At 34.1% G+C, this 14739-nt stretch overlaps 4 protein-coding genes and 1 long non-coding RNA gene across 5 annotated transcripts in view; 3 read left to right on the top strand and 2 right to left on the bottom strand.

Annotated features, from left to right (window-relative positions):
• Positions 1 to 4160, bottom strand: part of LOC141527906 (uncharacterized) — a 32643-nt gene extending 28483 nt beyond the window's left edge. The window contains exons 1-2 of the long non-coding RNA XR_012479259.1: positions 4028 to 4160; positions 1776 to 1829 (exon numbers count right to left, since the gene is read on the bottom strand). This is a non-coding gene — a long non-coding RNA (uncharacterized LOC141527906). The remainder of the gene's footprint in view (positions 1 to 1775; positions 1830 to 4027) is intronic.
• Positions 1891 to 4508, top strand: LOC141527873 (SET domain-containing protein SmydA-8). The gene is made up of 8 exons (XM_074243597.1): positions 1891 to 2280; positions 2337 to 2591; positions 2671 to 2916; positions 2983 to 3136; positions 3402 to 3558; positions 3617 to 3984; positions 4049 to 4149; positions 4220 to 4508. Exons 1-8 carry the CDS (start codon positions 2146 to 2148, stop codon positions 4373 to 4375), a joined length of 1572 nt encoding a protein of 523 aa, XP_074099698.1. The 5' UTR covers positions 1891 to 2145; the 3' UTR covers positions 4376 to 4508.
• A 205-nt stretch (positions 4509 to 4713) lies between these two features.
• Positions 4714 to 7453, top strand: LOC141527833 (uncharacterized). The gene is made up of 2 exons (XM_074243523.1): positions 4714 to 4964; positions 5359 to 7453. Exons 1-2 carry the CDS (start codon positions 4788 to 4790, stop codon positions 7153 to 7155), a joined length of 1974 nt encoding a protein of 657 aa, XP_074099624.1. The 5' UTR covers positions 4714 to 4787; the 3' UTR covers positions 7156 to 7453.
• Positions 7454 to 9149: 1696 nt separating this feature from the next.
• On the top strand, positions 9150 to 11042 carry LOC141527888 (very-long-chain enoyl-CoA reductase-like). The gene is made up of 4 exons (XM_074243619.1): positions 9150 to 9307; positions 9372 to 9724; positions 10273 to 10682; positions 10853 to 11042. The coding sequence occupies exons 1-4, from the start codon at positions 9302 to 9304 to the stop codon at positions 10978 to 10980; spliced, it is 897 nt and encodes a 298-aa protein (XP_074099720.1). The 5' UTR covers positions 9150 to 9301; the 3' UTR covers positions 10981 to 11042.
• A 4-nt stretch (positions 11043 to 11046) lies between these two features.
• Tous (testes of unusual size) lies at positions 11047 to 14737 on the bottom strand. Its single transcript, XM_074243571.1, has 2 exons — positions 14535 to 14737; positions 11047 to 14113 (listed from the first exon to the last, which is right to left on the bottom strand). The coding sequence occupies exons 1-2, from the start codon at positions 14735 to 14737 to the stop codon at positions 11047 to 11049; spliced, it is 3270 nt and encodes a 1089-aa protein (XP_074099672.1).
• Between the last annotated feature and the right edge of the window lie 2 nt (positions 14738 to 14739).

Here is a 14739-nt window from a genome sequence, read left to right on the forward strand (position 1 = left end):
GCTGCCTTATAAGATGTGCAATTCTTAAAATTTAAATTACTGCTCAAGAACTGAAGATAAGTTAAAATTAAAAAGGACCCTTCCTTTTTTGTAGAGAATTTAATTTTCTATAAAAAAGGTCTCTTATGTTTTTTTTTATATTTTTAATATTTCACCCAGAATTTGGAAAATAAGCTGCAGTAAAAAATTTTCTAAACTAAAATATTCTCAAAATTAATAAAAAAAAAAAAAAAAATTGTGATTTAAATACTAATTTCCGAACAGAAGCACAGAGAATAATTATTTATTGGACCATAAAAAATTTTTTGGTAAATCTGTTGGCACTTTTTACATAAACAACTACTTAGATAATTGAACAAACTGCTAATTAAAATAATAATTATTATTATAGTTATTATTACATACTTATACTATAATTACTTATGTAATCATAAATATAGTTAGAGACTAAGTTGATAAGATAAAATAAATAAAGTGAAAAAAACTGAATTGTATATATCATTTGCTTCAACTTCAATGGAACTTTTAATTAAAATTTCAATATTGAAGTCAAGAGTAATGAGTGAAAGATCGAGAGTTTATTTAAAAGAGAAGATAGAAGTATCAATTAAAATTCTGCTGTGAGTGGATTTTTTTTTTCTTTAACTTTTTTTTTTTTTTTTTTTTTTTTAAACCGGCGGAAATTTATTTGAATTTAAAAAACGCTGGAATTTTATTAGTAGCGAATAAATGGGCTCTGTCTAGTTGAATTAGTTTCCAATAAGGCTGCTCGTCAATCAGGATTTACCAGACAAGATAAATATCCATTTAAATTCGTATGTACATTATAAATTGTAATTTTGTTTTTACTTGAAAAAAGAGAATTTATTTCTGTGATAATTTCTTTGCTTACACTTTAAAAGAAACTAGTTGCTTCAAAATCGGGATTTTTTTAATTCTGGCTTAAAAATCAGAGATAAGGGAAAATTGATAAGGACTTTTTTTATAGACAATTAAATTTTTTATAAAAAAGGTTTCTTATGATTTTTTGTTATCTTCAATATTTAACTCAGAATTTGAAATTTAAAGTAAAAAATTAAAAAACTTTAGAAAAATTTTTAAATTGTTAAAATTTTCTTGATTTAAAAAAATGTTTCCCAGTAGATTTTGATGCAGCGGTCAACAGAGAATCTCCGGCGATTCGTAACAATAAAACACGTAAATACAATTAGCAACCGCAAGCTATTAAACCAAAAATGGGGTAACATTACTGCTCTGCAATCTAGTTTCGCTCACCACTGTACTTAACTCTTAACCAAAATAGCAAAACCTCTGGAGATACGTCCAAGCATATTGCCCGTAAACTCTAATGGTTTAACTTTGTACCAACCAGTAGCTGGTTGTGTGTATATACATCTGAAAATGTGTTCCACCCGATTATTATTTGCTTAATTCAAGCTAGCCGCATTGTATTCCATTAAACGGTTACGCTCGAACTGCTCGCGAAACCTGGACTTACAATTAACTTCTGTCTCAAGTCATTCACTGAATTTACTCCTCTTGTTTCAGAGATCCACTTACATTCAACTTCCCGCGGGAGCAATATTTATCCTACATTACATGCCCCTTAAATTTAAATCTCTTGTTTGTTTATTAAATTGTAATAATTTTAAATAAATATTTATGCACTAAAAATTTTTATTTAAAATTTTTGCAGCTTTAAAAAAAATTTTAATACTTATAATTACTCAAAAAAAAATTGAATCTCTTTTTTTTTTAATTAAAATTTTTCTTACCTTAATTGAAGCCGTAATTCAGGAAAATCCAGCTCTGCAATCCTTGATGTTAAACTTGAAAAAAAAAAAATTGTTAATAAATAAGTTCTTTGAACCTAAACAATAAGAAATTAGAATTTTCTAAACGCGTCACCTACTCGAGTGTATTTAACGGGTCTATAAATATCTAAAAGTGTATAAAAGCATCTAAAAATAAACTTGAGGAAATTTTCTAAGCGCATATTGTCGTGTTTAAGCCAGACGTTTTAGTGGGCTATCAAACTGCTAACAAGACGTTACTGTTCTTGCCGAATTATAGGAAGAAGACAACGCGCGCGCTTTAAAAATACTTATTAAAAAAAAAAAAAATATTAATAATTGTGAATAAATTATGAATGAAAATTGCATGGTTTGTGGAAAACCCGCGGAGCAAAAATGCAGCGCGTGTAAAAGCGCGTACTATTGTTCGCGCGAGCATCAAAAACTTCACTGGAAGGAGCACGTTAAAAAGTGCAAACTTTTCAGAGTAAGTACTGAAATTAAACTAAAATATCAGCAATACAATTTTTTATATTAATTCAGATTTCGGAGGACGAAAAAGTAGGCCGTCATTATGTCGCAACGCGAAAAATCGAGGCGGGAGAAGTAATTCTCCAAGAAACAAAGGCGCTTGTGGCGGCACCTACCCAAGGAACACCGCCATTGTGTCTTAATTGCTACTGTTTGTTGGAGAAAAAAACAGCGAAGCCGTGTGAGAAATGTGGCTGGCCTCTGTGTGGAAATTGCACTCAGCATGGTGACGAGTGTTTGTTCACAGCCAAATATCACAATTCAAAAGTAATTATCCTTTTAATTAAATTAGTTCGATTGTTATTCACCTTTTAAATCGTGAGGTGTAAAAAAATGGCGCTTGCAGGTCAGTGTTACAGAGTTCGGAATCCCCCACCCGACTTACAACTGCATTGGAATTGTGCGCGCTCTGGCGTTGAAGGAGACAAACAAGGATAAGTACTCCCAGTTTATTAATTTAGAGGCGCATGATAAGAACAAAGAAAACAAGCGGTTGGATGAATTCCTTGAGACAGCTCGCTTTGTCAAGAGGTTCTTTAAGATAGATGGCGTTGAGGATGAAGAAATTGCGCGGATTGCTGGAATTATCCAGGTAATGTCAATTCATTTAAAAATCTTTAGTGATTTTGGGTTGATTTTTTTTTTTTTTATTGGCTAGATTAATGGCCACGAAGTTCCGACAACGGAAAACCCACATGTTGCTGTTTACAATCAAGCTTCGTACTTTGAACACAATTGCAAAGCTAATTGTTCGAAGAGTTTTACTGAGGAAGGAGGAATTTTAATTAGAACCGCTCTTCCAATTGCCAAAGGTATTAAAATTTATCTGGAAAGTTTGTAATAATTATTATAAAATCATTGTATAAATTTTTTTTTCAAAGCTACAAAAATATTTATTTAAAATACTATTAAAAAAAATACCCGCAGCGCCACCTGTTGAAATATATATTTAATTAACTAAGCAGGGTTTCGGCTGCGCGTGTGTTGGCGCAACGAGCAGAGAGTGTGTGCTGACACACGAGTGTAGAAAAGCTTTTTCTATTAATTTAAATAAATAAATGTATTTATATTTTTTAGGTGAACATTTAACTATGTGCTACACGGATCCACTGTGGGGCGTTACGAACCGACGACATCATTTGTATCAAACTAAATTATTCGAGTGTACTTGTTCCAGATGTTCTGACCCTACTGAATTTGGAACCATGTTTAACGCGCTTAAGTGCGCAAAAAAGTAAGCTAGCCTTCTTAAAAAATAAATAAAATTAATTAACTCTAATAATTTTATTCAGAGACTGCAGTGGGTACATTTTACCCCCGACTTTAATAACCCCGCTTAACCTCGAAGCCCTACCAGACTATGCCTGCAACAAATGCGAGGAAAAAACTCCCTGTAGCGACATAGACAAGCAGCTCGAGCAGATCGGCATAGAATTAGCAACTATGAAGAAGAACGACGTGTTGATTTGCAAAAATTTCATCGCTAAATACAGCAAAGTCTTGCACGAAAACCATTACTACCTAACTGACGTTAAAATGGCGCTTGTACAGCTGATCGGACAGCAAGATGGCGGACTGCCTGCTTGCAGCGATGAAGTATTGAGCGAAAAGATCGCGCTTTGCAAGAAATTAGATGAATTGCTTCGGAAATTAGTTCCAGGTATTAATTTTCAAGATTTATTATAATTATTTAGTAAACTTACTTTTTTTTTTATTTTTTCCAGCTGAAATTCGAATTCGAGGACTCATTTTGTTTGAAGTACACGCGGGAATTGCCGAGTTTGGCCGTCGGCAAGGTCCTGATGAACTGTGGGGCATGTTGATGGTAAGAATTTTTTTTTTTTTTTTCTGTAATAAGTGAATTAAAATTTTTAATTTAATTAATTCTTTTTCAGTTATCAAAAAATGCGCTGACTGAAGCTTACCAGTTGCTGCGTTACGAGCCAGAAATACTTCCAGAGGGAAAAATAGCGAAGATAGCTTATAAAAATTTAAAAGAAATGGATATTATTATTAAAACTCTTTGTCAAAAAGCTGCATCGCCCATGTAATTCAATAAATTTCTTGCAACAATAAAATTGTAATTTTTGTGCCGCTTTAAATTTCAGCGTCATCTGAGCGCTCTTCAAGGCTTTGGCGCCACCTCTTAGACAAGAAAGAAGCTCTGGATGAAAATCTTACCATCTGAGATTCCCTAGAAAGTCAAAATAAAAATTTAATTTGTATATTTTTAATTATTATCATTAATTTTTGGTATTAAAATTTTTTTTATTAATTTATAGATAAATTTTTGGAATTTTTTTTTTTAATTTTAGAGTAAATAATTTTGAACAGTTGGTAAACTGACAAAAGTCACTAGTCACTAGAAAAAAAAAAAGATAAATAAAAACATGGAAGGTTGACGTATTTTTATTTTGATGTAAAAAAGGCAACAAACTGTAATAAACAAAATAACGTGACACAATGGAAATGTCAGACGATTTAACGAGAAACTCGCAAAAAAATCAGGATAATTATTTAGAAGCCCTTACGGGAGACGAGTGTCGGCTGTGTTTACAAAAATCTAAGGCGTCTTGGCCATTGTTTCAGTCTAATGACAATCAATTGCCTCAAAAAATTATGGCTTGTGCTGCGGTACAGGTTAGAATTTATTATTTTTATTTTTTTGAGTAAAAAAAAAATTTTTTTTTGTAAAATTAATTTTTTAAACAATTTATTGGAGTTAATTATTGAAATTTTACTTTAAATAATTTTTTTTCAATGTTTATTATTATAAAAAAAATTTTCAAGTTTCTATTTAGAAAAATAAAATTAAAAATCATTTTTTAATTTTTTAATTAAGTAAAATTTAATAAAAAATTATTTAAAAATTTTCAATTCATTAGAAATGAATTAAAAAATGTAGAAAAAAAATTTAAAGTAAGGAAAAATTTCAATTTTTTGAATTTTATAAAGTTCCACATTTAAAAATTGAAAAAAATTACAATTAAAATTTTTTTTCTCTTAATAATATAGATTATTCTAAACCTTCCAGATCCTGGAAGGCGACGGTCTGCCCTCAACAATCTGCAGCCCATGCAACCGCCTACTCGAACTATCGTACAACTTCAAGCTAACCGTCGAAAAAACGGACTCAAAATTACGAAGCTTATCGTACCCAAAGCCGATAATAGTCTTCACAGAATCTCTAAGCCACCCTCTGGAAAGCATCCCTAAGATAGAAGACCGGCTGATCAGCCAGAGTTTAGAAAGTTCCCATTTGCTTCAGCTGAACAGCAGCATCGACAACACGATAATCTTCCGCGTGGAAGATCTTAAGCCGGACAAGGACTCACAAGTGGTTCTTTTAGAGAAACTCGACGAGTTCGACGACCACATTCAGAGCAAGGACTTCTTCCAGATCAAGACCGACATCTTGGACCCGTCAGTCCCTGAAAACTTGGAAGCTAAAGACAGTTTGGAAAAAAAATCCGAGTCAGTGGGTAAAAAGTCTAATTTGATGTTCATTTGCCATATTTGTACCGAGCAATTTAATTGCGTTGAAAAATTAAAGGAACATGTTACTACTCATGACTCTTTAAAAGGTTCTAATTCTTGTTCTGACGAACATTCTGTTGATGATCATTTAATTAATGACAATTCTATTGATGATCATTCTAATAGTGATCAAATTTCTGTAAATGATAATCAAAATTCTTTAAATACTCATCAAAATTTATTAAACGATCTTGAAAGTCAAAATTTGTTGACTGATCAAGCTTGCGTCGATCAGAATTTAGAAAATCAAAATTTGATCAGCAAAAAATCGTTGTCAAAATACAAATGTAAATTCTGTCCTAAGCAATTTACTTATGAAAAGTCATATCAAACCCACGCAAAGTCCCACAAAGACCCGAACCACCAACTAAACTCCGACGAAGAGGATCAAGACCCAGAAGATGACCTACCAGAAGGCCTCCAGTGCTTGCAATGCGGAAAATTGTTCGCTACAAAGCGGAATTTAAAGCGGCATATTTCTACGCACACTGGAGTGAAATTTAACTGCGAGACTTGCAGCAAGGAATTCTCCAGGCTGGACAAGCTGAAGGAGCACGAGTACGCGAAGCACTCGGCAGACTTCACGGAGAGCGACGATGAAGACAAGCCTGAGAAAGAGAGCAAAGAGCTGAAGAAGAACAGACCGCACAAGTGCTCGCTGTGTCCGAAGGCGTTCGCCCAGCAGCAGTCGCTAAACAACCACCTGGAGAGGCACAAGAGGGTCAAAGATACCCAGAAGAGGTTCCTCTGTGATGTCTGCAGCAAGTGCTTCGCCCAAAGCGGCTCTCTGGTGGCTCACATGAGGACTCACACTGGAGTCAAGCCTTATGTCTGCAGTGTCTGCTCCAGGGCTTTTACTAAAAGCACCTATCTCCAGCTGCATCTCAGGACTCACAGTGGCGAGAAGCCTTATATTTGTCAGTACTGCAGCAGGGCCTTTGCTAGGGCTAATACGCTCGCTAGGCATATTACTATGCACACTGGAGAGGCTAAGTATCAGTGCCAGATTTGTAGGAAGAGCTTCAGGAGGCTCACGTCTTTAAATGAACACACTTATACCCACACTGGACAAAGGCCTTATGCTTGCAAGATTTGCACTAAAAGGTATAATAATGCCGGAAGTCTTTATGCTCATACTAAGAAGTGCAAGGCACAAAATGGCGCTAAGGAACTTGGTAAAGAGACGCTACCGCTAGAGGGCAAGGCGGTTGATCCGCTCGCGGTTGATGAGAGCTTTACGGGGGAGAATAAAGAGTTTAAGGCCGGGTTTTTTAATATTTATCCTAGTATGTAAATTTTTACTAAATTTTTTGGAATTTTATGACAAATTTTTGTAAAAAATTTCATTTAAATTTTTTATGGAGATTTGTTATAAAATTTTAAAAATTGACAGTCAGCTGTCATTTAGAAGGTTATTTTTTTGATTTATTTTTTTAGAGGTTTATTGTTAGATTTGTAAATAATTTTTATTTATATTCTATTAGCTAGATACTAGTAATGACGTACTTTTGTATGAATACGTGATAAGCACATAAAATGTGAAGATACTTTTATAATAACTTTTGTATAAAATATTAAAGATACATTTTGAAACTTTATGATTTTTTTTTTTTTTTTTTTTTTTTTTTTTTTTTTCATTGAAAATATTTCATAATTTTTTTATTAAACAAATTATAGCAAAAAAAAAAAATTTACAAGAAAGTAGAATTTTAAAGTGCCTTAAAAGTTAGCAGACACTTAATTATTTTTAATTTTTTTTTAAAAAAGAAATTTGTACAGAATTTTTTTTCTTGCCGTAATTTATTTTTCAAAAAATTTCTAAAAATTATTAAATATCTACTGTTAATTTTCACATAAAGAAAACTTACTTGGCTCAGAAGATTTCTTGCATTTTTCAGGATAAATTTTTCAATTTAAAAAATGACTTTTACTAAACAATAATTTATTTAAATAATTAATTTTAAAAAATATTAATACCGGTTTTAAACGGAAGTAATTATTTATTTATATTTTGATGAAAATTAATTTATCAGATAGTTGATAATTTTTGTAACAAATAAATTATGGCAAAAAAAAATTGAGATTTAAAAATTTTAAAAAACTAAAAATGCAATTTTTTAAAAATAATTTTTTAGAACAAATTTATTTGTTAAAAAATATTAAAAGATTGTCAAGTGACTGCTAACTTTAACGACATTAAAGTTAGCAGTCACTAGAGAATTTTTTAATTTTATTTAACAAAAAAAAATTATTTTTAAAAAATTGTATTTTTAGTTTTTTTTCAAATTTCTAAATGTCAATTTTTTTTCTCATTTTTTTTGCGCCATAATTTATTTGTTAGAAAAAGTTCTAAAAATTGTTAAATATCTGCTAAATTTATTTCCATCTAATTTCATATATTATGATAATAATTGAGTTGATTTAAAAAAAAAATATTAAATAGTAATTTTTAAATTAATAACTTTCAAAAAAACTCTAATGATTATTTAATATAATTAAATTTGAGATTAAATAATTTAAAATACTAAAAAAAAAAATTGAAATATTTTGACAAACGATCTAAAAAACTAAAATATATATATATATATATATATATATATATAGTATCTTAAATGTCGTTGGAGCCCGGCATTGAAAAAAAATATATTCTGAGATTTATATCAATTAATTTATAAAAATTAATATATCAGACTGTTCTCTATCATTAGCCAAGTGATTATTTATAATAATTTTAATAAATCAACTCAATTAGTCAGCATAAATATGAAAATAAATAATTTAGACAAAGGCTGACCCGCGCGACGCCATTTTCCGTTAAGTTTTGAACTTAACGTCGTCTTAGTTCGAGTTTTCGGATTTTTAGGTTTGCGCATGCGCAAGAAGTGCGCATGCGCTGCGGGAATTTTAAAATTTATTTATTTTATAATTTTAATTTTAAATTTCGAAAAGTTTAAGAATAATAATAATTTATAAGTTTAATTAAAATTAGTTATTTTAAAATAAAAATAATAATTAAAATTGAGAAACATTGTTATTTTAATAATAATAAAACTTATTATTTTAAAAAAATATAAATTTAATAAGTTCCAAAGTTTATTTAAAATTCATTACATAAAAGTTCAAAGTTCAGTTTTTTTAATTACTTTCCTCATAAATTTTCAAGAAAAAATTAAAGACGATAAAAAAATCAAATTAAAATTTTTTTATTGCACAATAATTAATTAAATACAATTAAAATTAAAAAAGAAAAAATTTTTAATGTAAATCTTGGGAAAAAAAAAAAAACAATTAAAATAAAAAAAATTGATGTAAATATTTAACTTATCTGCGACAGTGGCGCCGCCAAAAAAAATTAATAACAACAGCACACTGGATACTGGCCGACAATCAGAAGCACGGAGGTACTGTTACTGCAAAGGTTACTGCTACAAATAACAAAAATGGAGGTGAGTAATTTTAATTAGAATAAATTTTTTTAAAGAAAAATTGTTGAATAAAAAAATTTCTCAGATCGAAGTCCTGCACGCGAAAACCTCGCATTCGATAACAACAGTGAGAGTCACCGACAGCACGACGATCCTAGAGCTCAAGAAAGAGCTCGCCAGACAGAAAAAGGCCCCGCATGTAGAGCGACAGAGTTTGAGAGCCGAAGCCAGGGGAAAATCTCTCGGAGATAATGAAACTATTAAATCTCTGGCGCTGAAGGATAAAAAGTTGTACTACAAGGACCTCGGGCCACAGATTGGATGGAAAACTGTTTTCTTGGTTGAGTACGCTGGACCCTTGGTGGTTTATCTCTGGGTTTACTCCAGGCCTTGGTTGTTTTATGGAAATTCTAGTGCTGAAATGCATCAGGTTGTTCAGTAAGTTTTTTTTTTTTTTAATTAAAAATTTTACATTTTTTTTTTTTAAGAAAAAATTTTTCAAGTAAAACTTTTTATTTTTATTTTTTTTTAATATTTAAAAATTAAGTGGTAATAAATTAGATTTTTTTTTTTAAGATAAATTCTTGAAAGGTACCGTTAAATTAGAAGGCCAAGATTTAAAAATTCATTTTATTTTTTTCAATGTTGAAAAAAAAATTTTTTTTTCCAATATATATGTGTCATGTTTTTTTCTTAGTAAAATTTAGTAACTCAATTTGAATTTGTGCCTTCTCAAGGTTTTATTTAATTCTCACCGATAGTCAATTGAATTTAAAATATTTTACAAAATAATTTTTAAATAAAAAAAATATATTTTATTTGAGTTTTAATAAAAAGAAGAAAAAAATTTTTTTTATGTAACCTAGACTCGGTGACTCGTGAGTGCGTAACTTATAACTTATAAATATGCAAATAATCTTTATTTAAAGAGTTAATGAAATCAAAATAAATATTAATTCAGTGAATAATGACAATGACTGTTTCAGCTGGGCAGCGGTATGTTGGACAATTCACTACGCGAAGCGTATCTACGAAACATTATTCGTCCACCGATTCAGTCATGCAACGATGCCACTTAGAAATTTATTCAAAAATTGCTCCTATTACTGGCTATTCACGATGTACGTTGCTTATCATGTTAATCACCCGCTGTACACGCCACCGAACAGCCTTTGCTCGCTGCTGGGCCTGGGGATGTTCGCGGTTTGCGAGCTGGGTAACTTGAGCATCCACTTGGCTCTCCGGAACCTCAGGCCTCCTGGAACCAATGTCAGGAAGATTCCTGTCGCTACTTCCAATCCTTTTACAGCACTCTTCAATTTTGTTTCCTGTCCAAATTACACTTACGAAGTCGGAAGTTGGATTGGATTCACGATTATGACTAAATGTCTTCCAGGTTGGTATTAAAAAAAAAAAAAAAAAAAAAAAATTATTTACAATAAAAATTCAACTTTAAAAAAATTATTTAAAGCTTGTGTCACAGTTAAAATTCCGAATTATGACGGAATTTATTTTAATTATAAAAAAATATTAAAATATTCTAAAACTAACTATTAATTCTTCCAGCTGGATTCTTCATGCTGGCAGGCGCTTACCAAATGACAGTATGGGCGCTAGGAAAGCACAGACTTTACAAAAAGGAGTTCTCTAACTACCCAAAGAACCGCAAGGCCATCATTCCATTCATCATATAATTTTTTTACTTTAATATAATAATTAATAATTAAAACTAAATAAAAGGGCAATTAGGAAAATATTTCTTAAACTTGACCCGTTTTATAAACTTGCTTCCTCAAGGACTCAACAGTCCTCTCCAGCTGCTCCCTCTGTCTCTCAAACTCGCAAGCGACATCGGCGCCCTCTCTAGCAGCGTTCCTGAACTCTTCATCAACATACCTGTGGAACATTTGTTTAACGCAGTTCCTGAGCTGTTTATAATCACAAATTTCCACAGCTTCCACAAGATCTCTCCGGACCTTCTCCAAGACTTTAGAAACCTCCCTAGCCTTCTTAGCCCTAACCTCCGCCTCCTTCGATGCTCCCGCGACTTTGTCCTTCAATTCCATCCCCTTAATCTCCAATCTTTCATTCCTCTTCTGCAAATTCACCAGCTCAACCTCCATCTCCTCAATCTTAACCTTCAACTCTTTAATTTCCTCATCCCTGGGCTCAATTTGCCCCTTAAGCTCCTTAATTTTGTAATTCAGCACAAACTTATACTTCTCCAGCTCCTGATTGCTCCTTTGAAGCTCCGCGATCTTCCTTTCCTTCTCCTGGATCGTCGAGTCCCTCTCCCTAACCTCACACTTCAAATCCAACAAATCTTTCTCCGAATTCGCAATAATCTTCTGATAGTGCACAACTTCTCCTTTAAAATGCCCCAGCTGCCTTTTTAACTCATCAATGTCCTTCTGACTTGCAGAGTACCTGTTCCTCAGAACCCCAGCTTCGCCTTTAAGCTTCAAATTTCCCTGCCGTTCCTCAAACAGCAGCGCTTCATACTCTGCCCTAACCTCAACGATCTCCCTATCAGCATCCAGCTCAATCTGGTCCTTAACCTCTTCATGTTCCCTCCAGGCCTGCGCCATCTCTTCCTGCAGCTCCTCAAGCTGCGCGTTCTTCTCAAAAATCTCCGCTTCGAGCTTCAGCGCCATCTCTTGGCGCTCTTTCAGCAACAATTCTTTCAACTCCGCCATTTTGTGTTCATAATCAACTCTCATGTCATTCCTGGCTTTCTCCAAAGCCGTGTACTTATCATACTCCAAAATTAACTTGTTATTGTAATCAACCTCCATTTCCTGCATTGCTTTCTCATTGTCCTTAGTCATCTTCACAATTTCTACGTTAATCTTATTCAACTCACTCTGCCTATCCTCCTTCATCTTCTCAATCCTCGCCAATAATTCCTGAATCGCCTCGTAGTACCCAGCATTCATATCCTTCAACTTTTCATTGTTCTTAACCTCAATTTGCCTTATTTTATACGAATTTTCCGTCTCTAATTCCCTTATCCGAGTGTTTAGCTCCTCTATCATCAAAACTTTCTCCTCTAAATCCGCTTTACCGATCAGAACCTCGGTAGTGTAGGAAACTGCAGCCTTCTCCAACCCTACGACTCTCCAGAAGCACAGACTGCCATCTAGAGCCGCGGAGATGACAACTTGTTCCTGATGCGACAGCGACAGATCAGTGACATCTGCACAGTGAATATTGTAGCTAATTTCCTCTCCTTGATAATTCTCCTGCAAGTTTAAGAACAAAATGGCGCCTCCGGGACACGTAATGAACGCCAGAGGGTTCTGTTTTCCCACCAACAAGCTGGTCATTTCCTTCTCCATGTTGAATTCTCTGACAACAACACTCTCGCGAATCTCCCTGATCTTTTTGTCAGTAGCTATGCAGAATATCACGCCTAGCCCCACAGCGACGCCATGAAGCTTGACGTTCTTGATAATAGTCTCAGAAATTCTAGACCCGGAGTTGATGTCCCAGATGTAGATGGCGCCTTCGTAGCCGCAGGTGACAAGCTGGAGGTCCGACTGGAACCAAACGACTTCTTGGATGATTCCCGTATGCCCTTTTAGCACCAATCTTTGCGCGAAGGTCACTGTGGTGTAGACCTGGATGACATTGCCGTTGACTGCGGCGAACAGATGCCCTCCGTGGCTGAAGCTCATGCTCCTGCAGGAGCGGATCGCGAATTCTCTGGTGGGAAGAAGGTCGTCTATTAGAATTGTCATGAATCTGAGCTTGTCCGTGAAGCCTATCAAGCAGAACAAGCCTACCGGGTGCAAGGACACTGAGAAAATATCCTCTGAGTACTGCTTCATCATCACCAGGTTCTCAGACTCGTAGTCCCAGAGCCTGACGCTCCTGTCGCTTGCTCCGCAGGTCATGAATACGGATTTCCAAGCACACATGCTCACCTTGCTGATCTTCCCTTGGTGCAGAGCCTGGCCCAGGATCTGGAGTTCCTCTTCCAGGTCTTCTTCTGAGTCTTCATTTAGCTTCGCTTGGAACAGCTGAGACCAGCCGGTGGTCACTATCAGCTGATTATGCCCAGGGTTGACGTTTACCGAGTTTATCTGGTAAAGATCTTCTCCGGGAGCTGTCGAGACCTGGCTAGGCACCTTAAAGACCTGCTTCTTCAAGTACTTGTGCTGACCCTCCTTCTGGAAGACAATCAAGCTTCCAGAACCCCAGCCGAAGGCGAAGCCTTTCGGAAAAGCCACTAAACAGCGCACTTCTTCAGGCCAGCTGGCCAAATCAGGGCTTGGAGCTATCACAAATTCTTCCCTGGTCTTCAAATTGATGACCTTGAGGTCTCTAATGACAAAGATAGCCTTCAAATCTCCATTGTCAAGGTAAAAAAGCCTCCCGTCCTTGGTTCCAAACAGCAGCCGGTCGGTGTTTAACCAAACCAACGAACTGATCAGCAAGTTGTCTGCCTTTGCGAAGCCGTACGGCCGCCATACGGTTTCGGAGACTGTTAGCAGTTTGAAAGTGTGCGGTCCGGCAACTGCGACGATCCCGACGTCTCCAGGGTTGCAGGATATCAAGCTGATGTAAGACTCTGGGTCTACGTTTGGGAGTTTCAGCGAAGATTCTACTTTCCCTTTCTCCCAGAGGTAGTACAGTAATGTTGAGTCCGGCTCGCCGGTTATCGCCGCTAGGTAGCGGTTGTCGAAGCTGAATGCTATGCATGAGAACTTGCTCACTCCTGGATTGTCGTAGGGAATTACTAAGGACTTTTTACGCTTTAATTGCGAAAGGTCGTAGATTGATATGGTTGGTTTGTCGCCGGTCTCACAGAGGGCGACATATTTCCTGAAATATTTTTTGTTAGGTTAGAATTTTTATTTTTACATCTGACAATTTTATTTTTAATTTATTTTTAAAAATTTGCACTTGTATTTTTTTTTATTAAAATTTTTTTATAATGATTTTGGTACAGAAATTTAAAAATTGATAGGTCAGAATAATTTTAAGGTTAAGTATAAATTTAGTAGGCATTAATAACATTTTTAAATAAAAAAATTAAAATTTTCTACGTTTAAAATTTTTTTTTAACAAAAAAAAATTATAAAAATTTTAAAATGGCCGGTAATTTAATTGTCATGTCAAATTCACACTAATTTTAAGGTTATAAAGACAAAAATACAAAAATCAGCTGACGTCTGATAATTTTTTTTTATCAAAAATCCAAAAAATGTCAGCTGACTCAAATTAAAAAAAAAAAAAAACTTACTTGTTAGGCGTCAAAGCAATAATATTAACATTCCGCTTGTCAGAAAGATGCAGCAGCCGCTGTTTCTGCCTGTCAAAATTATGAACAGCCAGGGCATTTCCCACCGGATAAAGAACATCGCTGTCAGTAACAAAATGTGCGTTATTTAATACGTCAGTTTTTAAGCCATAGAGGACTTTTGTGTGCAGCTCCGTTTGCGACATGG

This window comes from Cotesia typhae, unplaced genomic scaffold (assembly GCF_013202065.1).
Source record: "Cotesia typhae breed Kobodo isofemale line unplaced genomic scaffold, CoteBio_Ctyphae contig_413, whole genome shotgun sequence".
Lineage (NCBI taxonomy): Eukaryota > Metazoa > Arthropoda > Insecta > Hymenoptera > Braconidae > Cotesia > Cotesia typhae.